We start from the raw sequence: 23,706 nt of genomic DNA on the forward strand, positions 1-23,706 counted from the left end.
GCCACAGATTTATGTTAAAATACTTAAATGTAGGAAGATATTTAAATATAGAATGCTACAGTGCCTGCCTAGTTTTTCAGCAGCCTTTTGCCCACAGGGATAAAAAAAAAGTCTAAGAGTTATAAGCCATGAACCAAACAACCCAGCTGCAAGGTGAACCACAACTTAGAAACTTTGATTTGAAGCAAAAAAGTATCTGAAAAGTATTTTAAATGATCTTGGATGGCCTGAGGATGAGTGTATTCTCATCATATTGGTATTTTTGGGTGAGCTACAATTCCAAGAAGCACTGTCAATGACAACTATATTAAAAACAACGGAGCACTATATAAAACTAGAATCATGGATTAATATGGTTTTTCACTAAGTATTACATTTAATTAAATATGTTTAACAAATGTGGCCTAACAAAAGCCTACATCATTGACAATCTTGTAGCTCAGTAAGTTTTCATAAAAAATCACTTCCCCTACGGAAATGAATGGGATTTTTACTTTCAGAACCTGATTGTTGCACTCTGTTTTAATAATGTGATTACGACCACATTAACTGTCACCTGAAAGGCATGCGGTGTGTCGTCTACACAGTGCACTCGCAAGCTGTAGTCCATGGAGGCCTCCATACTGCCGAACACAGCAATCCTTAGTCTCTTTATGGCAGCATCGGTGATGGGTTCCCCCACTAGTGCATAACAGCCCGGCTGATCCAGCAACAAGTGACAGCTATGTGAGTCCATCAGGCAATAGCAGGATGTTGATTCATCATCTACTGACATTATTTCCTGTGAAACAAGAATGAGATGATCAAATCATGGTAACATGACTCGTTTTTTTTTTTTTTTAACTTTCTAATGAATACTTGTATTCACTGTATGCAATAGTTCACAAGATGTATGAACTTTGAAGGGACAAGTTAAGTTATGATTAAACGTTCTCCAAACATCATGCATTGTAACCTGGATAGTTATGAGACATATCACAGATTTGTAGAATTTTTTTGGTCCATACAATGCAAATCAATGGTAAGCTTCTTCAAACACAAGAAAGCATTTTTTTTAAGTAACTTAAGGATAAGTAAATGATGATACAATTTTCATTTCTGGGTGAAATATCCCTTTAAGCAGATTTTTTGCCTGTTTTGAAGCTTGAAGCTAATCATAATTCCATAAGGAAGAGCCACCAGTGCATTAATTAAAATATAATTGTTTTTGTTTCATAAAGGGGAAAACCATCCTGATAAACTATTCCTTTAACTGAGCAGCCATTTCTTTCTGTCACAATAAAACCGTAGGAAACATTAGCAGTTAAATTTAATTAACCTTGTCAGTTCTCTATCAGCTAACAAGATTATCAGAAGCTGCATGTCAAAGAATTGTCTACAAAGTCTAATTCTAACATAGGAAATAAGACTATATGTAATGGTACATATGATTCTTATTTTTCTATGATAATTTCACCAAGATGTAGGATGCAGTGAATTAATTTTGGTGCCCAGTACTATGAAAAGTTCAAAGTGAAATGGTACTCCCCGCAAAACATCTCATAACTGTAACTTTAAATCTCACTGAAATGGAAGCCTTCAAAGAAACCATCTTCATACAGACTGACTTGCAGCTACTGCAAGTTTTCTTTTTCACCTCAGCATGTGAAATAATCTCAGCTCAGCCCATATTTTTGCCAGTGATCAGTGGAAAAAGCTCAATTCAGTCTGGCACACTGACACAGAATCACTCACAAATCACGTATCATCGAGATCACCTCTGTATTTCTTTGACAAGGTTAGGCTAACATCAAGTCAAGCACAGACATTCATACAATACAGGTTCTTTTCATTTTTTCTGACAGACGACCATTAATTTATGTGACTGCAGCTCTTCAAAGCAACATAAATATAAAAAAGAATGACCTCCTCAGAAAAAAACACTCTTTGTAAACTGAAAAAGTATGTGGCGCATGTGGAAGGGATAGAAATTCGTACTACTGCAGTCTTTCTTTGACAAGTCTGTGATTTAACCAGCAGTTTTTATGTAATTACTTCAGTCATCACCAACACTGGAGCTGTCACTGGTTCAAATAAAACTGTTAAAAGCCAGGGAAAAACTGTCAGCAAATGCATTTTCGTGAGGACTGCTGCTTGTAATCTCAAGGATAAGTACCGTGCTTTGGAACAATCTAAAATTCATCTAAATAATGACTCAGGCTGGTGGTCCGACACAAAAAAAGGTTATTATCTAATCACCTTCAATAATGCTAGCGGCTCACAATAAACAAACTCTGTGTCGCTACAGTAAACTTTCATTAATACATCAACTTTCAAACCGTGATGACAGTTTTGGGTTTTCAGATGCTGATGCCAGAGTAAAACACATGGGACTAGGACAAATGTGAGTGATTGTAGTAGGGTCAGGAGGGACGTCCCATCCATGACTCCTGTCCTGATTGCCTCATGTCAGCTCTTATTTCAGGTGGTCCTCTAGCACAACCAGATCGATATATCCTGGGTCTGATGGGGCGCCTTGTCCCGATGCTCCTGCTGTTTGACTGCCATGAACTGTGTCTTCCCAGCTATTACAGGCTGTAATTGTTTTTTCCTTGAGCACTTCACTGCCGAAGCCTCCTCTGAGGAACTGCTATCCCTGGATCTCTTGTTCTCAAGACCGCACAATCGCCTAATCAACACATTTTTAAAACACACTCAGCCTCAAGGGCTGCCATGAGCTTTTACAGGACGTGGTTCAAATTAATTTCTTTCATAATTGGTTCATTGCACATGTTGCCAGGTTAACTGTATCAAACGACTTCATAAATATATCTAAATGGCAACATAATCATTTAATCATCAGGGGATGGTGGTATATATTTAACTGAGTAAAGTGTTAAATCGTTTTTTTTTTTTGCCAGTGCATTGTACTATATTGGCCTATTGCTAATAATTGAGAATGTTTTCATTCTGGCATGCTTATGACAGGCTATCACACAGAAAAGAATTTGAAATGAATTTGCTGTAGAAAAACACAGAACTCATGTCTTTGTTCCTACCTCCCACTTGTTGTCCTTGGTTTGTCTCTTGAGTTTAATGTTCCAGTTTTCAGCGCTGACTTCAGCACAATGAGCTATCGTCATGGCAACAGGACAGGACAGGTTTAGCCCCGGAGGTCCATACGTGATCTCTGGCCCTAACAGAATCTCACCCCTTTCCTCTGATTGGGCACTAGTAGAAAAAAATTAAAAACCAAAAAGATAAATATTAATGTATCATTGATAATTGCAAGATAAACCACACCATAATTTTTTTCTCAGGGTCAGTTTTTTTGTTTTTGTTTTTTTAAAAGAAATTGCTACTTTTATTTTATTAACAAGGATGCATTAAAATTGATGCATGTGACGGTATGTACAATTATGTTATGAAAGGTTTATTCTAATACTATTTCAAATAAATTTTCTACTAATCAAAAAATCTTTTTAAAAAAACATTTAAACAAAAATATATTAAGCAGCAAATCCGTTTTCAACAAAGATTATAATAAAATGTTATATAATATAATGTTTCTTCAGCACAAAACTTGCAAATGATAATGATTTCTAAAGGATCATGGCACTGTGACTGGAGTGTAAAGGCTGTTGAAAATTTAGCTTTGCCATCACAAGAATAAATAACATTTTATTATTATTTAAAGAAAACTGTTATTTAAAATTGTAATACATTTTCACAATATTATTGCTTTCACTCTTTTTGATTAAATAAATGGTTGGTTAGATATTCCTTTAGAAACATTTTGAGTGGTAGTGTGAATAAACAAACAAACAACCAAACAAATGTGTGCAATTGGCAGATGCTTTACTCAAAGTAGGTTACACTGCATTCTAAGTTATTAGTGCATAGCATTCTTGGAAATAAAAAATATATATCATTAGCGTTACACTTGGCTGTTCAAGCTATACACTCGGCCCCTTTGGCCAATAATTAAAATAGTCAACACGTTTAGCTAAATCAAATAAAAAATTTAACGAAACACAATAAAAATACACAGACAGAAAAATGTGCTCACAACTCTTGTTATACAGCATAAATAATATAATGATGAAAACTGTCACGTCTTCAGTCTACAGAATCATTACAAACACGACTCAAAGAACCTTGATTTAGGGGAAGCTACTGATTCTCTGAGGGCACTGGAGTCGTTTAGCAGCTCTTGCATATTCATTAGTCATTGCTAATGATCTTCTGGCCATTATCTCTACCTTCCATCTCCTTGTGGTGGTAAACCATAACATAAAATGCATTAATGAGAAAGAGTTAATGAAGGCTTTGGCCTTTAATGCAAATTTAAAGGTAAAAAAAAAAAAGGACACAGAACGAAAGGGGAAGCCTTTCGGTTGTCAAAACTGCATAGTCTGTACAAAATGAAATTATATACAGTACATAATATGGCCCTTATGACTTTATTTTCTAGCAATAAACATTGGATAGACATCAACATTTAATAGAAAAAACTGAGCCAATTAAAGCTTTAAACTGTGAACAACAGTTGTATACACTGAGCTAGATAATATTAATAAATAATTCTGTTAGGTAAATAGTTTGTCAAATTTACCTAACAAAATACAAAAGCTAAAAAAAGTGCTTCTCATACTTTAAATAAAGCACTAAAAGTGCCGTGCATATCCAAAATGTTGTTCTTTTTGTCTTTCCAACTAACCACTTTGTAATAGAAAATTCACTCCAAACTGAAAATCTAGGCACACCACAGCAGCAGAACTTGCTTTAAGGACTCTTGCAGTATGCCCAAAGGACGCCATAAGCTTTTACAGTTTATCTGAATTTTCATTAATTCAGCTTTGCTGAAGAGGGAATAAGCACTAAAACACTCTTTACAGCCAATCAGTCTGTCCTCTTCCAAACTCTCTTCAAGTGTTCTTCTATTTACATCTAATTACTATTCAGGCATGTCAGGTCTGTAGGAACTTCAGTGTGATTCAAATCTCATTCGGGTTTAACTAAAAGAGGCTGTATGAAGGACAATGCATGATGAATGTCTGAAACACCCTTGAGACAAAAACAATGTCCTCCAGTTATGTTTTCATTTCCAGGGTGTATTTGAACAACAAGCAAAAAAAAAAAAAAAAACGGTCAAGCAAAATGTTCATTGCCTTTATGTCATTATGTAATATATATATATATATATATATATATATATATATATATATATATATATATATATATATATATATATATTAGGGATGTCCAGATCCGATCACGTGATCGGAAATCGGGCCCGATCGCGTGGTTTCAGACTCGATCGGAATCGGACGTTACCTCCCGATCAGGACTCGGATATATATATATTCTCATCAATTTTTAACACATCTTTTATTATGCGGTGGCACAGAGTTAGACCCTTTTGACTCCACACAAAAACAGCAACGCGCGCGGCATGACATCACTTTGTTTTCAAGAGCTGGTGTGAATAAATATAGATTCAAACTCAAAGAGACATGATAGTTTGCGCATGACCTGATATTTCATTCGGACCCAGGATACAACGAGATGAACATCACAGAGCGCTAAACTCTCGTGCAGTGTGTGTTTCATTCATACTAGAAGCCGGAGCGCGCTCTCGCGCTGATATCAGGATATTCCTAATATGGACAAAAGCGTCCAGCTATGCTGTGGTGCTCACAGGAAAACAGAAACTTATGCAAACACGAAGACGTTAATATACGATCACGACAATAAATTGTTCTTCAAGTCATCTCCAGCAGGTGATAAATAAAGTATGAACAATGCAGTGCTGATTGACATAGTACTTATTACAGTATAGAAACTATTCTGCATTATTATGCGATAAACAGTGTTTGTAGTATATAAACAAATCATTATTATTTGTTATTGTCCAGCATTTATAGATTTCTAAGCCAATTAAAAGCTAGAAATTAGAGAAAAAATAAAGTTGCCTATACTACCAGTCAGAAGTTTTTGAACAGTGAGCTTAAGGTTTTTTTTTTTTTTTTTTTTTTTTTTTTTTTTTAAAGAAGTCCCTTCTGTTCACCAAGCCTGCATTTATTTGATCCAAAGTACAGCAAAACAGTAAGATTTTGAAATATTTTTACTCGCCTATTTAAAATAGCTGTTTTATATTTGAATATATTTCAAAATGTAATTTATTGAAGATCCTGGATCTGTTTTTTCGCTCTTCTTTATTCTTTTTTTATGTATTATAGAAGTATCGGATCGGGACTCGGTATCGGCAGATACTCAAAATCAAATGACTCGGACTCGAGGACAAAGAAACCTGATCGGGACATCCCTAATATATATTCAAAGAGTTTTCTTTATTTTCATGACTATGAAAATTGTAGAGTCACACTGAAGGCATCAAGGGCTATTTGACCAAGAAGGAGAGTGATGGGGTGCTGCGCCAGATGACCTGGCCTCCACAGTCACCGGACCTGAACCCAATCGAGATGGTTTAGGGGTGAGCTGTACCGCAGACAGAAGGCAAAAGGGCCAACAAGTGCTAAGCATTTCTCGGGGAACTCCTTCAAGACTGTTGGAAGACCATTTCAGGTGACTACCTCTTGAAGCTCATCAAGAGAATGTCAAGAGTGTGCAAAGCAGTAATCAAAGCAAAAGGTGGCTACTTTGAAGAATCTAGAATATGTCATATTTTCAGGTGTTTCACACTTTTTTGTTATGTATATAATTCCACATGTGTTAATTCATAGTTTTGATGCCTTCATTGTGAATCTACAATTTTCATAGTCATGAAAATAAAGAAAACTCTCTGAATGAGAAGGTGTGTCCAAACATTTGGTCTGTACTGTACATATATACATTAAAATTAAAAGAAATAAACATTTGAAATATACCAGTCTGTGTGTAATGAATGAATATAATATACAAGTTTCACTTTTTGAATGGAATTAGTGAAATAAATCAACTTCTTGATGATATTCTAATTATATGACCAGCACCTGGTTATATATAAATAAATAAATAATAATAATAATAAAAAAAAAAAAAAATATATATATATATATATATACACACACACACACACACACACACACATATATATATATATATATATATATATATATATATATATATATATATATATATATATATTTTTTTTTTTTTATATATAACCAGGTGCTGGTCATATAATTAGAAAAAGTTGATTTATTTCACTAATTCCATTCAAAAAGTGAAACTTGTATATTATATTTATTCATTACACACAGACTGATATATTTCAAATGTTTATTTCTTTTCATTTTGATGATTATAATTGACAACTAAAGAAAATCCCAAATTCAGTATCTCAGTAAATTAGAATATTACTTAAGACCAATACAAAGAAAGGATTTTTAGAAATCTTGGCCAACTGAAATGTATGAACATGAAAAGTATAAGGATGGACAGCATTCAATACTTAGTTGGGGCTCCTTTTGCCTGAATTACTGCAGCAATGTGGTGTGGAATGGAGTCGATCAGTCTGTGGGACTGCTCAGGTGGTATGAGAGCCCAGGTTGCTCTGATAGTGACCTTGAGCTCTTCTGCATTCTTGGGTCTGGCATATCCATAGACAGTAAAAGAAATGGACACAGCTACCCCATTGGATTCAACGGAGATAAGTGAAGTCAATTAGAAGCACACACTTCCTGGGGGTCGAGCGTATTCACAGACTCAAACTGAGCTTGATGACGTCAATGTGATGTGAGCAACCTGTCTGAAAATTGTAAGTCTTCTAATAGCTGTGCTAAGAGAAATCTTAATCACCCACCGAATCTTGCAGAGATGGCGAGCGTGAACAGGAGCAAATTTTGGTAAGTATTCTGATTAACTATTTAACTAGGAGGAGAAGCTTGCAGGTAATCTTTTACTGTCTATGAGACCCCCCCCCCGATTGTCTCATAGACAGTAAAAGATTACCTGCAAGCTTCTCCTCCTGTCCATACGGTAATTTCTCTACTGTGCGACAGGGAGTCGCAGGTTATGACGCAATTGTCATAAAAAACTGCTTCTACAGGGCCATAACGTAAGATACAAGGTAATGGAGCCTTTTATACATTTTCGTGTTTCTTTAGAAATAATGAATGGACAAATGGAGTCTTTAAACGCCTCAGATGTAAAGTTATTCACTGTCAAAGTGAAGCCAAAATGAATGGGAGTCAATGGAATGCTAACAGCAGGTGGGGGTCCGCTAATCAATGGCGGCGCCCGGGGAAGCTTCAATAAAATATGAAACCCTGCCCCCCTGGGCATATTGCATCTTCCTCTTTACAATACCCCATAGATTTTCTATGGGGTTAAGGTCAGGCGAGTTTGCTGGCCAATAAAGAACAGGGATACCATGGTCCTTAAACCAGGTACTGGAAGCTTTGGCACTGTCTGCAGGTGCCAAGTCCTGTTGAAAAATGAAATCTGCATCTCCATAAAGTTTATCTCCATAAAAACCTTGCATAACAAAAGAATTTCTGCGCAGACTGTCAGAAACATCTCAAGGAAGCTCATCTGCATGCTTGTTGTCCTCATTGGGGGTCTTGACCTGACTGAAATTTGCCATCGTAACTGACTTGAGTGGGCAAATGTTCACATTCGATGGCTTCTGGGACTTTGGAGAGGTGTTCTCTTCACGGATGAATCCTGGGTTTCACTGTACAGGGCAGATGGCAGACAGCGTGGATGGCATCGTGTGGATGAGCGGTTTGCTGATATCACTGTTGTGGTTTGAGTGGGCCATGGTGGTGGTGGGGTAATGGTATGGGCAGGCATATGTTATGGACAATGAACACAGGCACATTTTATTGATGGCATTTTTAATGCACAGAGATAATGTGATGAGATCCTGATGCCCATTATTGTGCCAATGACATCCATGACCATCACCTCATGTTGTAAGGTCTGTTTAAATGCCGACGGGAGCTGCGTTTGAATTACAATCATTTTTTTCCTAGTTGTAGTGATGTTCACACTCGCGTGATGCCTTTTGAAAACCTTAGGCCGGTGACACACTGGCATATTGCACCTGTCAAACATAGTCTATTTTGCCGTCAATACTGTTGACGGTGTCCTTTATCAGTAGGCTTTATATTTATGCTCAACATGAAGTATAGATATTGTTGTCGTGAAGACAAGATCCTGATCTGTCGGCGGCCTCCCTCTATGTCACCTACAGTAGCAGCAGCGCGCCAGCGCCGCGTCAGGCACGATTCTGGTGTGTAAAGACACAGAAAACACGAAGCAACTGACACGCAGCAGAAACGCCACGCTCACGCAACGCAGCCAGTGTGTCACCGGCCTTAGAATCAGCTGCAGGGCAGGATTTGCGCTGAACGCGGAGACTTCCGCCACTTAATATGTTCGTTTGGAAACACGAAAATGTGTCTATGTTCCGCAAACAAAATATTGCATTCAGTCATTCGGTACACACGTGCACCGAACCGAAAGCCCTGTACCGAAACGGTCCGGTACGAATACACGTACCGTTACACCCCTAATAAATAAATATATATATATAAATATATATATATATATATATATATATAATAAAGATAAAACAGCAATGCGATGAAAGACCTCTGTTATTCACATCACAGATGACCAAATTTTTCTATGTGAACAGTTCTTCATTGCAACAAAACACTCGTTTGCATTTCTGAGTCAAGGATGGGGGCAGATTATATGGGTTGCATAAGGAACTGCGTTTCTAAATGAGTTTCCACTCTTCCACTCAAGTACCTTAAGTAGCTCATCATGTTTTTTACTACTCTCCTTCTCATCATCATGGGTCTCACCCTACAAGCTTCTAGGCCTGTATTGAGAAGCATTATTCAAAAAGACTGATGAGTCACTGCTAAAGGGTCAGACGGCAAAATGCTGGAGCATTTGCAGTCACTGTAAGAGGCGACAGGCAAACTTAATGCCTCCATTATGTATTAATTCTTTCATTTGGGCATCTAACCGTGACTTCAGTGTGGCACATTGATCAGTGACTTGAAGTAATAGTTCCACAAAAATGAAAAGTTCATAATCACTTACTCATCCTTGTGTCATTTGAAACTTGAATGAACTTCTTTTTTTGTGAAACATGAAAGGCGTTGTATAACAATGTCCAAACTGCTCTTCTAGCAAGATGTCAAAAGCAAAGATTTCATAAAGATTATCTGTGAATAATGACCCAAACTGGCATGACTTACACAGGCATTGAATTACAGTGCATTCATTTTATAGTGGACTAATTTTTTTGATGTTTTTAAAGAAAAAAGAAAAAGAGGAGCTACACGATCGATTTCTCTATCTGTCCTCCACAGAGGAAAATCATACAGGTTTGGAAGAAGCGCTGGTTTGTCAGTTTAAACTGAACCCTTTTAAGATACAATTTTACAATGCTGCTACTATCATTGATCACAAGAATCTTTTAAAAATAGTATTCAATACTGTGCAAATCTATGCAAAATCGCAAATGAAAAATCTGCTGTTCCAAGATAATATAATTGTAGATGATTTTATAGGCCAAAAACCATAAATAAAAAGCAGACCTAAAGACACATAAAAATGTCATGAAACATTGTTATATAAAATATTGAGCTTAAACATGAGATAAAATGCATTTGCTAAAGCAATCTTACCTTTTTAGCATGCTTATACAAGTCTTTGAGCTCTTTTATCATGACATGAGCACAAATACAATGCTGTTTACTATGAAGGAAAGGCCATACAAATGCTGCTCATGTGATGCAAATGAAAAAATGTGTTATAATACAAATCACACGCTATGTTAATTGTTTTGAAAAGGATTGTGCAAAAATAAGTCTTGATAAATCGATAATCTGCCCACATACTAATAATTTGTGTGAAAAGGAAAGGGAAGATGTTGCAGGTTTACAGTATTGCAAATGCAATTTTTTGTGTTTTGCAAAACAGGCAAAGACACACATTTACAATAAGCTTATGTTGCACGCCTGGAAAGTGATCTTGTTAAGTCACAACCCACTCCATGTAGGCCACTGATATATCTGAAGCACTCACCTCATGTGCATCATTTAACAAAATTTGTAAAAACCTTGAACTCAAGGCTCCAGGCTAAATCAGAGTTCTGCCACAGACTCACAATGTCCTCATTTTGCACTCATTTGTTGTAACTGTTTCCTCCATCATCCTGTGTCGTTATGAAGATGTATTCAGTCTGAGCAATGAGAGCAAATTGTGTTGGATCTCCTTCAGGTTTTGGCAGAGTGCAACAGTTATATTTTCTCCAGAGACACATCAAGTCTCACGCAGGGTCATTACCTTTTACATGCTGAGAATACATAATACACAACGTGTCAAAATTGAAGACCTTCAGAAACTATCAAGAAAGTTTTATGGGGAAAGATTCAGGTGGGGGTGTAGACCATGACCTATATATGCCAAAACAACTCACATAAAATGATCACTCAATGATCAGGATAAAAAGACTCACATCTGGGAACCATGTTCGATGTGATAAAAGAAAATCAAGTCACAGCTGGTGACATAATCAGACTTCAGCTTTTCACCTAAAAGAGTTCAATAACTCATAAAGTCAGAATTCTGCTTGTTTGACAGAGCTTTTATAGCATTACATGTTACAGTGTGAAGTCAGAATCCATCTATAATATTCATAATCAGGCGAGATCAATTTAAGCCGAGAGAGTCTTGATGATAAAATTTAATTCTGATATCAAAATTCTATATTCATTTGTTCCAACTAATGGAATTTCTTCCCATAAAACAGACAACCATACCTATACACATATACCACAAAACTTATAACGTCAATATATATGAAATTTTCATTTACCTAATAAGCATCTATTTCAGCTAATGTGTAACTATTTAAAGCAGTAGCATCCGACTTTAAATATGTAACCTTTCAAAGCAGTACTGTTAATAAACCACTGCATAAACTAGACTTCATATTGATTTAGTGATATACAGTTAAGTGCATTAACAATATAGTCACATTCTAGTGTTTATTATTTATTATTTTATCGTGCATTAACACAGGTTTTATTAGTATTATTTTGAAAGCTTGTTGCTTACTGGTCTGAATTAGGGGTTGCACTGACCAATCGACTAGTCGACTTCAATGCTCTGCCATGATGCTTTAAGCTTGACGTCGACTAGTCACTGGTCCTATAGAGGGCACAACAGGATAAGAAATCTTTGAAGGACTTCCACATTTACGCTCCATTTCTGAACAGTTAAAATGACATAACTGCATGCTCTGAAAGTGCTCCACAAGAGATCTGTGATTATATTACTGGATGCTCAAAATTGAATGGGAGAATGCACGTTTTAAACAGCCTATTGCACAGTAAATTAATTGCATTATAATCTAATGCACTGCTGCACTGTAATGCACACACATAGGCTACAGACAGTAGCTCGTACCTCACGCGCTGATCTCGCGTACACAGAATCATTCAGCGCGGAAATGTATTGTCAACACTGTTCTGTGATTTCTCAATAAAATAGCTTAGAAACTGAAAAGTTAAAGCATATATTTCTTAATAACTAAATCCCACAGCTTTACTAGTAGAGAGACACTGCCAGGTAGAATTAATTCACACACGCAATCGCTCTCAGTAATGCATTCACATGAATGTAATCTTTACTGTGCTACTTTATCTGTATCTGATTTAGAACGAGCAGAAATCTGTGAGAAATATAACGACCCAAAGACAAAATAACTGATACAAATGAGCTGTTATAGGAGCAATAGCCATGTGGGCAGCGCTGTGTCATATGCCATAGCTGTGCACAAGATGTTTGAGTTTCAGCTCCAGAATTATTTGTTCATTAATGACATCATCAGAAATTCATTCAACCCTTACTTTGCATTCACATATAGAAAAATCATTGGTCACAGTGAAAGCTCCAGATAAAATTATTTAGGCTTAACATTCAAAAACACTGTTCATTGCTATTTTTAACAGAAAAGAATGCAATGTGCTCATAATCACAACTTCATAAGTGGAAAATTTTTGTTGGGAAGTTTCAGATAGTACGTGAAGACAGCAAAAAAGCGTTCTCACGCAGCACAGTGGAGTGCATTGTTTTGTTAACTTCGTGGTTTATTTTGAGTTGTTTGGGATGCAGTGACACATGGCCCTCTCACAATATATTGCTTTACAGATCTATCACTTTTGCTGCTCAAAAAAGGTTAATGCAATTGTTCTGCACATATCAGAAGTTTCACGCTCTGGCACGGTAAGCACTCACACTACATGAGTACCACGCCCAAGCCCAACTGAACCGTGCTCTGGCCCACCTCTTCCAACCGAGCCAGGGACGGCTAAATGAACTGTGCCTTCGTGTGGCAAAGAGCAGTCACACTAGTCAAACGAACTGGGCTTTGGGGGTCAAACGTGTTCGGACACGGTTAAGACTGCCTAGTGTAAGTTCACCTTTGTTCTACCGCATCCTGCACTCTGAGCATAACTTGTTTTTCTATAACAATATATATATATATATATTCTTTCTTTTTTTTCTAATGCTAATGCTTATACAACAAAATGGAAGTGATACAGATATGTCACCTACAGTCTTACCTAGACTCTTCTTGATTTATGAGCATGTACATTTCCCAAGAGGTGTCATCAGCAATCGCCCCGTGAGGTACCAGCAAGCTCACTCCTAGAAAACCAACACCATCAACAGTGAGATATTATTTATGTGCACCTAAACAAAAAGCATTGATTCCTATGCCTCATGAAATAATTAACAATATAAGCATTCATTAAAACAGTAAAAGGGTTCAAATTAAAATATTCCATGCTCTTATATTTACATATTAATTGCTCATATATTATATCTGACTACATTCTTGCGAAAGGTGAATATGTACAAAATACCCTCAGCAGCAGATATTTTTAATGTTTAGAAGACAAATACTTTGTAATCTCCTTCTTCGTCTTTACTAATTTATTCAAGTCAGTCTACAGAAAACAGAAAACAGTACTCATGAATTTTAATAACAATAGTAATGTTTTATGTAGTCTGCCTTTATTTTCCTCACTTCCTCATGCACACTCAAAAATTTAAAATAACAATAATTGTGTTTTATGTAAACTAATAAAATCCTCTTGTTCTCTGTAGTTTCTCCGAATCTGATATGAAACAAAGTGTTTTTCTTTGGCCCTAAAAACCTTTCAACACAAGGATATCAGAGAGTGGGTTCAGTGAACTGTTGACCTTTACAAGCATCAGCTAAAGAGAACATTTGGTTTTAGTGCAGTTATTAGATGCAAACAGATGTTTAGAGATATTTTGCATACTGTTCACAGATACCAAAGCAATTGTTTGAAGGTGTGGAAGGATATGAGGGTGAACAAATGACAGTATTTTCATTTTTATTAGTGGTACTCCATCTAATTCAATTGCTAACAGGATACAAATGACTACAGCTGTACTGTATCTTAAGATTAAACCCATTCATGCTCATTGTTGCATAAAAATAACTTAATAGCAAATACCTAATATCAAATACAAACACATACTTTCGCTCACCTGCATTTGGAATGACTAAACGTCCACCCAGGTGCCCAAACACAGCGCTTGTCTTAAACTGAGTCTTACTGAGTGTGTGAATGCCATTAGGAGCAATCATAGTGGTCTTCTTTCCTTCCACTGTGCTGTAGTTTGGGTGAAGGTTAGCAGGAAGGGTCTCCGGATGGGATTTCACATGGTACTCGGCCCGGTCTGCCACATCTAGTGAAACCACAAAGGAGCTCTGAACTTTGACCTTGTCTGGCAGGGGGTCAAAAAGCTCTTTGTCTATGGAGTCCTGAAAGCAGATTGGGCTGCTGAACGTCTGGCCAATAGTTATATCCGGCTGCATGGAGGAATTCAGCAGAAGTGGATTGCCTGGGGAGATGAAAACACAGTTTGTGATATTTTGGGTGTTTTATAGGAGTTTTAATACAGTTAAAAAGAGAAGAATACAGTTAGATGTGGTCTTGACAGGCCAGCTCCAGTGCAGCAGACCATGGACTGAAAATCAAGGCATGAGAATAGAAAAGGATTAAATATTTAATTTGCTGTTTTGGTTAAAATATTCATTTTAAGAGTGCTGGAAAAGTAAAAAAAAAAAAAAAGTCTAATCTTGAAAAATACAACAGTGAAAAGGACTATTTTATGTATGTGAGAAAAGATAGTGCCTTGGCACCTATTCAAATATTTATTTAGGGTTATTTTTACCATTAAATCATTGTTCCTTCAAAGTCTAACTACCTGAAATATGGGTTTGAATAGGTGTTAGATTAGTATAGAGTTAGTATAGAGATCTAATTCTAAAAGTTTTTCTGATATAATACATTTTAAACTGAAACAAGGTCAGTGAACTGGTTTATTAGCGAACTGCAGAGGGTTCATGAGTTTAAGAAACGCTATTAAGATATTATATATTTTATGGTACAACTGTAATTTGCAATAATACATTCATGTCAGAAGATATATGAGACTTTTCTTATAAAAGGTCATTGCTGTTAAAATCACGATGTATGACAAAATAATTGGCCAAGTTATGTAGCCATATATATATATATATATATATATATATATATATATATATAATCAAAATAAAACATTCCCTCTAATAAGATTAAATATTTTATTTCTCTACCTGCATGCCATTTGACCATGCAAATATGTGTCACTGGCATATGTTTTGTATATTATTGAAATATTATTTCAAGGAGTGTGTAGTTTAATGGGTTCATATGATGACAAAAAAAAAAAAAGTTGGGGACACTGCATTTTTCCCTTCAAGATGTATGCATTGCTAGCTGGCATTTTAGATTCAGGACACAGGCAGCAAATGTACTTGTTTTTATAAATGTTTATCAAGGATACACTGCAGACACTTGACAGCATTCAGCTTAGTTGCTACCATGTTACTGTTTTTTTATTCGCAGTAGATTGTTTGTGGAAACAGTTGCTTTCATCCACTGACTCATTCTGATAGTCACATCCTTAAATTGCTCATCATTAGCTATAAGCACAGTTAGCATTAGTTCTCCAGTGACATCATGAGAGATTTGAGTGCTTTGAGTGCATGAGTGTTTTTCTGTAAAATGAATTAATTTAGCTACTCAGGAGGACATACATTTATGAACTAAATGACCTTTTTGTTTTTCAAGTTTTTAAATCTGTCACCTCCCAGCTTGAAGTCAGAACAGCTCTTGGAAGGGGGTCTTCATCCCTTGCTGTTGCTCTCTCACCTTTTCCTGTCCAAAGCAGGCACACACCGTCACCGAGCCCCCACGAATCATCCCAGTGCCAAAGTAGCTCTAACACTCAAGTCACTTAGTCCTTGCTGGCCAGCTGCTGCACAGTGAGCGGTGGGAGGCAGGAGGCTAATGGGTCTTTATTTTTAGGAAAATAGTTAATTACCCCAGCCTGGGTTGATCGGTGTCAGGCGTTTGGGATATTTCTAGTCGCCATGTTTGGGCAGGTCAAGGTTTTGCAATAGGGTGATGACAAGTGTGCCTTTTGAATTTGAATGGTCCCATAAAGTTCAAAGGTGTCGGAATGGAACATATTCTGGTGGCAAAATGCTGATGCATATGTATATTTGGAATTATCAACTTAACCATTATCCTTTTAAGATATATTCAGCCCAAAGTTAAAGTTTTGTCATTGTTTACTAAATTTGTTATTATGCAGAACATTTTAGATATTGTGAAGAACATTCCAACTGTTTTTGTCTATACACAAAGAAAGTCAATGGGGTCCAAAGCTATTTTTACATCCACTGAATGGACAAAAAATAAATAGTATGAGACATTTCTCAAAATGCATTATTCTGTGTTCTACAGAAGAAACTAACTCAGGTTTAGAATGACATGAGGTGAATTAACCACTAGCAGGGGTAGGTAACGTCAGTCCTGGAGTGCCGATGTCCAACCCTGAGAAAAAACCTCACTTGTCTGTAACCTTAGTAATCCTGAAGACCTTGATTAGCTTGTTCAGGTGTGTTTTATTAGGGTTAGAGCTAAACTCTGCAGGACAGCGGCACTCCAGGACTGACGTTGCCTATCCCTGACCTATAGCATAGAATTGAACCTGATTTAGTTTCACCAGACATATAAAGAAAATAAAGCACATTAAATGTCAACTTCTTAAATTCTCATCCACAACAAAGTGGTTTTCCCCACTTCAGAAGCAGGGAAGTTCACTGTGGGACAGAAAATCTAAAGAAAAAAAAATGACAGAAAAATGAAAGGAAGAGACAGCAGGATGACAGAAGTTAATGAAACAGTCATGTATGGGCACCTTGCGGGGAAAGATCTGGAATTAGAGTTGTGATTAAAATGACTCAGTGGCTCAGATTTCAAGAGCAGACAGGCGGGCAAAGGTCTGGAGTGTCATGCTGTTACCTGTGATTTAGAGAGTCAGCTGGAATACTTCAGAAACTTTATCATAATTACATACTGAGAAAAACTGCAATAGATAAAATGCAGATTGAGTTAAAAAGTAATGATATAAAGCAAAACCTACCTTAATAAAAAGAAAAGCAATCAAAATTATATCAAATGCATTCAAATTTGGAACTTCTGAACTTTTAAAATGAACAACTGTTTAGAGAAGCTTCTATTGTCTCATTCTACATCCTTGAATGAATGAACATCCAACATGTTCTCATTTCCATTGCATGGGGTTTGGTCTTGCCTATGAGCTCTGATGGGAACCGGATTGGCTGTTGGAATAAGGCGCAGCGGCAGCCTGGAAGAAAGTTGGCCTTTTTAAATAGGATTGATGACCTGACAGATGCGGCTCAGCTGATCCTTGATCCCCTCTTTCCTGTTGTATGCAAGTGTCTGGGCGGGAGGGGGGTTTCACCATCCCAAGCCTTGAGCACAGTAAACACAAGCTGCTAGTCGCAGCCTTTCACTGTGCTGTCACAAGCAGGCAGGATTGATTACCCTGCGAGGCGATGGCTATCACTTTCTCTGACCCAGAAGTGTCAGCGATGGTAATATGGACGCATGTAGTGGAACCAAATGTGGGTCATGTGACTATAGTCGTGGTCTTATCAACAAAAGTTATCGGCACAGCTGACAAAAAGAGAGAATTGAAGTCAATGTAGCATGCCTTCCACATCTAATCGTCAAAGGATTTTGAGTTTTTTGTGTGCGAATGTGTGTTTGCTCAGCAGAGGCTGTTTGTGTAAGTGAAATTTTTTAGTGTCTTACTGTGGAATAAATTACTCTTATAGCATGTTTGTCTGTATGCTTTTACAAGCAATTAATTTATTTGGAATTGTCTGAATATTCATTGTGGCCTGGCCTGTTATTGTGACAAGCGGCACATAAATTTCAGTAACAATAAATCAATTAATCCAACCGAACTGCTTCATCTACAGTGAACTCTTACCCTGTCTGGTGGTTTTGAAGTTGAAGGACTGGAAGCCCCCAGCAAGAGCAGATGAGTCAATGACGTCCACTCCATACTCACTTTGACTCTTCCTGTAGAGGGTGATGGCCACTATAAGGACGACCACAGCGATCACCCCCGCAGCCAGACCAGAGTACAGCGCAACATCAATAGAGTTCTCCATGCCTGGGAAACAGCCATAAACACACACACACACACACACACACACACACACACACACACACACACACACACACACACACACACACACACACACACACACACACACACACACACACACACACACTTAGGCTTCATCATTTATTGCAGAAACATTTAAGAAAAATATGCCAAAAGGCACATACATATATATACCTCTGCTATCTTTGATCAAATAAAATACCATTGTAATAATAATAATTAGTAGTAGTATTTGTATTTTAAAATATAAAATATAACTTTAAAGATAACTAAAAAAGTGAGTGAAAAGTGAAGTGACTTACTAATCTTTTACACTGTCATAACACTAATATTATTACTACTATTATATTGTGTATGCATTTATTATTAGTAGTATTATAAGAAGGTGTTATGCAATAATATAAAGAATTACTCAGTAGTATAATGAAAACACTGTTTTATATTATTATTTATTTATTATTATTGCTGTTGCACGTCCTGATATTGCTGAGTTAGATGTGTTCCTAGGTCAACATATTTTGTTGACCCTGGAACAACATTTTACTCCAAAAATTTATTCTTGACCATATCCCTACACCTAAACCTAACCTTAACCATGAGTGATCCTTAAAATCAGAGGAAATGATAGATGAATGACACTGATATACAAGCACCTAACAGTGATTGTAAGCGTAAACTTCACAAAATCTATAAACTTGTTCTTCAAATCTGTTTGGTTAATCACAATGTTGTTCCAGGGACAACAAAGATGTTGTCCCAGGAGCATGTCTCACTTGGTAAAATCAGGTTCTGCATTGCTGTTGTTGTTGTTGCGCTATGAAATACAAGATATGTTTCTTGTAATAGTTTTGTGCAACTGTAATGTTTTCACAGTGCCAGATAAAAAAAAATAGATATTAATATAGTAATAAGAAGAATTGTATAGTTGTAAATCAAATATATAATATAATATATGAAAATATAACATTGTTATGAAATAGTAGTGTTGAGAAATCATTTAAAACACTAATTATTACTTATAACACTAATCATTAAAAGACTAATATTATTACTGTCATTATTATTATTATTATTATTTTATGAAATACTGTTTAATAAGTACTTTTTAATAATATTTTATTATTATTCATAATAATAATATTATCATCATCATCACTACTGTTATTACTATTATAACCATTATTATTGTTGCTATTACAGTTAAGAAATACACAAAAAAAGACAGTAAATAAGATAATCAAGATAATAAGATAAAGTTCAGTTTTGTAGCTGCGTGCAAGTTAAATGTTTTCACAGTGCCAGAAAAAGAAAAAAAAATTTTTTTTTGGTGACAGGGAAACATTTAAAGCCATAATGCCTGCATGCCTGGTCACTGCGGTTAGACTTGCAAATCTTTTAGACACCTGTGTAAATGGAACAGGTGCAATATGCAAATGTTTAGCAGTGTATAAAGATATGCTTGGCACGTGAGGGCAGTTTGGGAGGTGTGAATTCCAGGGCTCTTACTACTTTAATAACTGGCAGGGTGGTGTGCCAACACCCCACGCAATGATACATCTGTTCAGCTGGCATCTACAGCACTGGCCCAAGTGACCTCTGCAGCAGGAGGGTTGAGCAGACAGAACTCGCCAGATCACAAAGGACACAGAGGACACAGAGGACATTAATCATGCCGTGAGAGGAAGAATATGCTTATAAAACTACAGCACTGCATTTCAAATATCCTGACGCACTACAGAAAGTTGAACAGGATTACATGCTGCAAGCTGGAAACAAGATTCTGTCCAAGGCTAAAGGTGAATTAATTGCATGTCCATCATGGAACAGATTTAATAGATTAAATTAGAAGCATTATAACCCAGCTCACACATCAATGCACACGGAGGAGTCTCAGAGTCACATCACTGTAACAATGCAGAAGCACCTGGTACTAATACATATTTAAAATCATGTTTTGCAAAGTGCCTCAATATGGTTAAAATAATACATGAGGAGAAATTAAGACATAATATGCTTGATGAGGTGAGTTAATATTCAATGATTACACCTCATTGCTTCCTCTAAATATAGCACATGTTCAAATGCCACATCCAATCACTCACTCTCTATAATCTAAAAAGGACACAATACATTGACTGGCACTTTGAAATTCCCTGAAATGGATACGACGAAAATCTTGATAAGGACACCAGCAGAATATTTAGGACTATACTGAAAATCATCAAATTCTTAATCAGCATCTTTGTCTTTTCTGATAAACTTAGTTAAGAAGAAAAAATGGCCACAAGGCAATAAGACTTGTTTTTAAAAATACTTTGAATAAAATAAAATACTTTGATACTTTCCACTGGCAGAGAAAAATATAATCAAATTATTTTTTTTGTTTCAATGGCAAATGAAAATTTGGAAAAATATTTTTCTCTAATTATTTTATGTTTTATAGGCTACTTTAAATGTATAATATAAATGTATTATTTAATTTCATATTTTCAAATAACTATTTTTGCATAGTAAAGTTTACATGCTGTGGAGGCTTCCGGTGGCTTGCAATTTCCATACTAAAATTCTAATTGAGACAGATTGGATACTTGCTAATTAATCTTCTGCATCTTTTTTTCACTTTGTTGAAAATGACACCTGCTGTCAGCATAATGATACAGGTAACCAAGCGTAGAAGTGAAGACATATGTGGGGTTTGAGCTTATCTTAATCAAGGAGGAAGAGAAAAAATAGCTATCACACAAATTCTCACAAAAAAAAGGATATTTAAATATTTAAATGGATAAAATAACTCAAACAGACGCTCTCTCGACAGTAGCAATAGCTTATTTTGTTGTTTTTTTCTCTCATCTGTATGGCAATTATGAATTCACATGGAGGAGGAACTCACTCTGAGGCTTAACATCATGCATCAGCTTCCCGTCTGCAGGGAAAAAGAAAAAGAACAAGAGAGAGAGGGAAAAAGAAAGGGAGAGAGAATTACAGTCCATCCCTGTAATACTTATTACAAATCTGCTCTCTGATTCACATCACGGGTAGATGTCCAACTGCAGGCTATGCCAACATCAGCTGTGGATACTGTTGTTCGGCATTGTTGCCATGAGAAGCTACTGGCAGATGGTTTTGGTTCACTTAGGCTGCAGGATGTTTCCATCCTTCATTAAGGAGAAGAAAACAGAGAGGGTTCTCATCATAACAGCTACGAAGGAGATATTGAGAGGCACCCAAGGCATGATGCTGTCTCTTTCATCCACTTTTAGCAGACAATTATAACAGTTCCCAAAACAGTGAGCAACATCATGACCAACATGTGATGAAGACAATGCTGTTGTCATCGATGAAATGACTGTGTTTATGATGCATCATGGCATTTATACACTACTCACTTTGCGTACACAGTCCTCCTGTGCAGTTCTCCGTGCTTTGACCTTCTCCCTCACACATCTTGCCTCTGTGACGGGGCGGTGGGGCATTGCACTCCCTCCATCGCCGTCTCTCACACTGTGCACTGCACATCGTCCACTCGCTCCACTCCTCCCAGACTCCATCCACTGCAGAGCACACAACGGGGTTGCCGTTTAAAGAAGGTGAACAGCTGCTCTGTGCATTAACTGCACTCAGCAATGAACTTACGAGATTCCTAGAGACTTCATAAACTTAATTAAAAGTGTTGTAATGGTCTAACTCTTGACCACACTGGCGGGGTTGCATGTACATCAGCATACTTTTAGCCAGTTGATCAAATTCTCAATATTATCTATAGCTCGCTCAGTTTCAGTCTATTCTACATCTTATTTTTAAGCCAGAATTTTTTTCTGTTTAAATTATTGTTGTGTTCAAACATTCGGGGTCAGTACGTTTTTTTTATTTAATTTTTTTTAGAAATAATACATTTATTTAGCAAAGACGCATCAAAGCAGCATTTTATAATGATTTCTGATGCGTGGATGTTTACCACAACCGAAACATTTACCCATTATTTTGATTTCAAATCTTATTATTGTATATGGTTTTTCAGCATTGTGATTTTTTTTTTACACAGTACAGTAATACAATCATTCATAGACATATTCACGTTTAAATGCAATAATTATAAGCTACGTATTATTCATTGCGTTCTACTTCTAGATTTATATATTATGTTGCTCAAGTAAGTGGCAACATATTTAAACAGCCTATAGTCTACTTTTCTTATGCTATCACAAACATTTCAAATGAAAACTTACCACTGACAGAAACAGTCAGCTCTCCTGCCTCCTTTTTTGCATTTAAAACCAGCAATCCTGTGGTTCTTGAAGAATTTTGTTTTCTGCCTCCACCGGTGTCATCTATTATTGCCATTTTTATCTAAAAGTGTTCTTATCAATGATTTAAACTTAGCCAAAAAGCCATACATGTTAACTGTGAAACACAGAAGACTAATTATGAGTTTAAGGTGTAAATAGTCAATTTTTGTGTCAATCCATACTTATTTTTTACCACTATCACTTTAATTCGGTGTGTGTAGCACAGCAAAAATACACTTTGTGCAGAAACGATCACTGCACTGCTGGAGACCCACCACTCTTGGAAAGCACTGCCGGATCGCAACCTTGTTCAGTGTAAATGTTCTAATCCATTAACATGCATACAAAAAAAATATGCACCACATACGCACTGCAAAGAGAGTTGTGAACCTGGTGTGAATGATCATGTGGCACTGTGTAAATTCTACTGAAAATTCAGGTTTGGCAGCAAAGGAATTAATTAAATAAATAAAAAAAACATTTATTTAAAATTGCAATAATGTTTGACAATGTTACTATTTTTACAGTATTTGTGATCAAGGATTTGTGAGTGCAAAAGACTTTAAATAACCATTCAAAAATCTTATGAAACATCAAACTTTTGTATAGTAGCATAATACTGTCAAGCTGAATATGCAAAGGCACTTCTGTTGTTGATATTGTTTTGCTGCTTATATAGATGCATTTCCACAATATGTGAAGAAAAAAAATTCTGTGAGATTTAACTCTAATTGGACAGATGCTTAAGAGGTTTTAGAAATTAAGAATTTTATTATAAACAATTAATCAACATGGTATATTGTGTCATTTAATT

At 36.3% G+C, this 23,706-nt stretch overlaps 1 protein-coding gene across 4 annotated transcripts in view; it reads right to left on the minus strand.

The window, feature by feature from the left end:
* Positions 1-23,706, minus strand: part of unc5db (unc-5 netrin receptor Db) — a 142,240-nt gene that overhangs the window by 7,556 nt on the left and 110,978 nt on the right. For 2 of the 4 annotated variants that reach the window (XM_059550865.1, XM_059550862.1), the window contains exons 7-13: positions 21,993-22,157; positions 21,497-21,529; positions 18,406-18,591; positions 14,539-14,895; positions 13,581-13,665; positions 3,039-3,210; positions 557-781 (exon numbers count right to left, since the gene is read on the minus strand). In XM_059550865.1, coding sequence (XP_059406848.1) covers positions 557-781; positions 3,039-3,210; positions 13,581-13,665; positions 14,539-14,895; positions 18,406-18,591; positions 21,497-21,529; positions 21,993-22,157 — 1,223 coding nt within the window. The remainder of the gene's footprint in view (positions 1-556; positions 782-3,038; positions 3,211-13,580; positions 13,666-14,538; positions 14,896-18,405; positions 18,592-21,496; positions 21,530-21,992; positions 22,158-23,706) is intronic. The other 2 variants (XM_059550866.1, XM_059550863.1) reach the window with 2 other exon arrangements.

Source organism: Carassius carassius, chromosome 5, assembly GCF_963082965.1.
Source record: "Carassius carassius chromosome 5, fCarCar2.1, whole genome shotgun sequence".
NCBI lineage: Eukaryota > Metazoa > Chordata > Actinopteri > Cypriniformes > Cyprinidae > Carassius > Carassius carassius.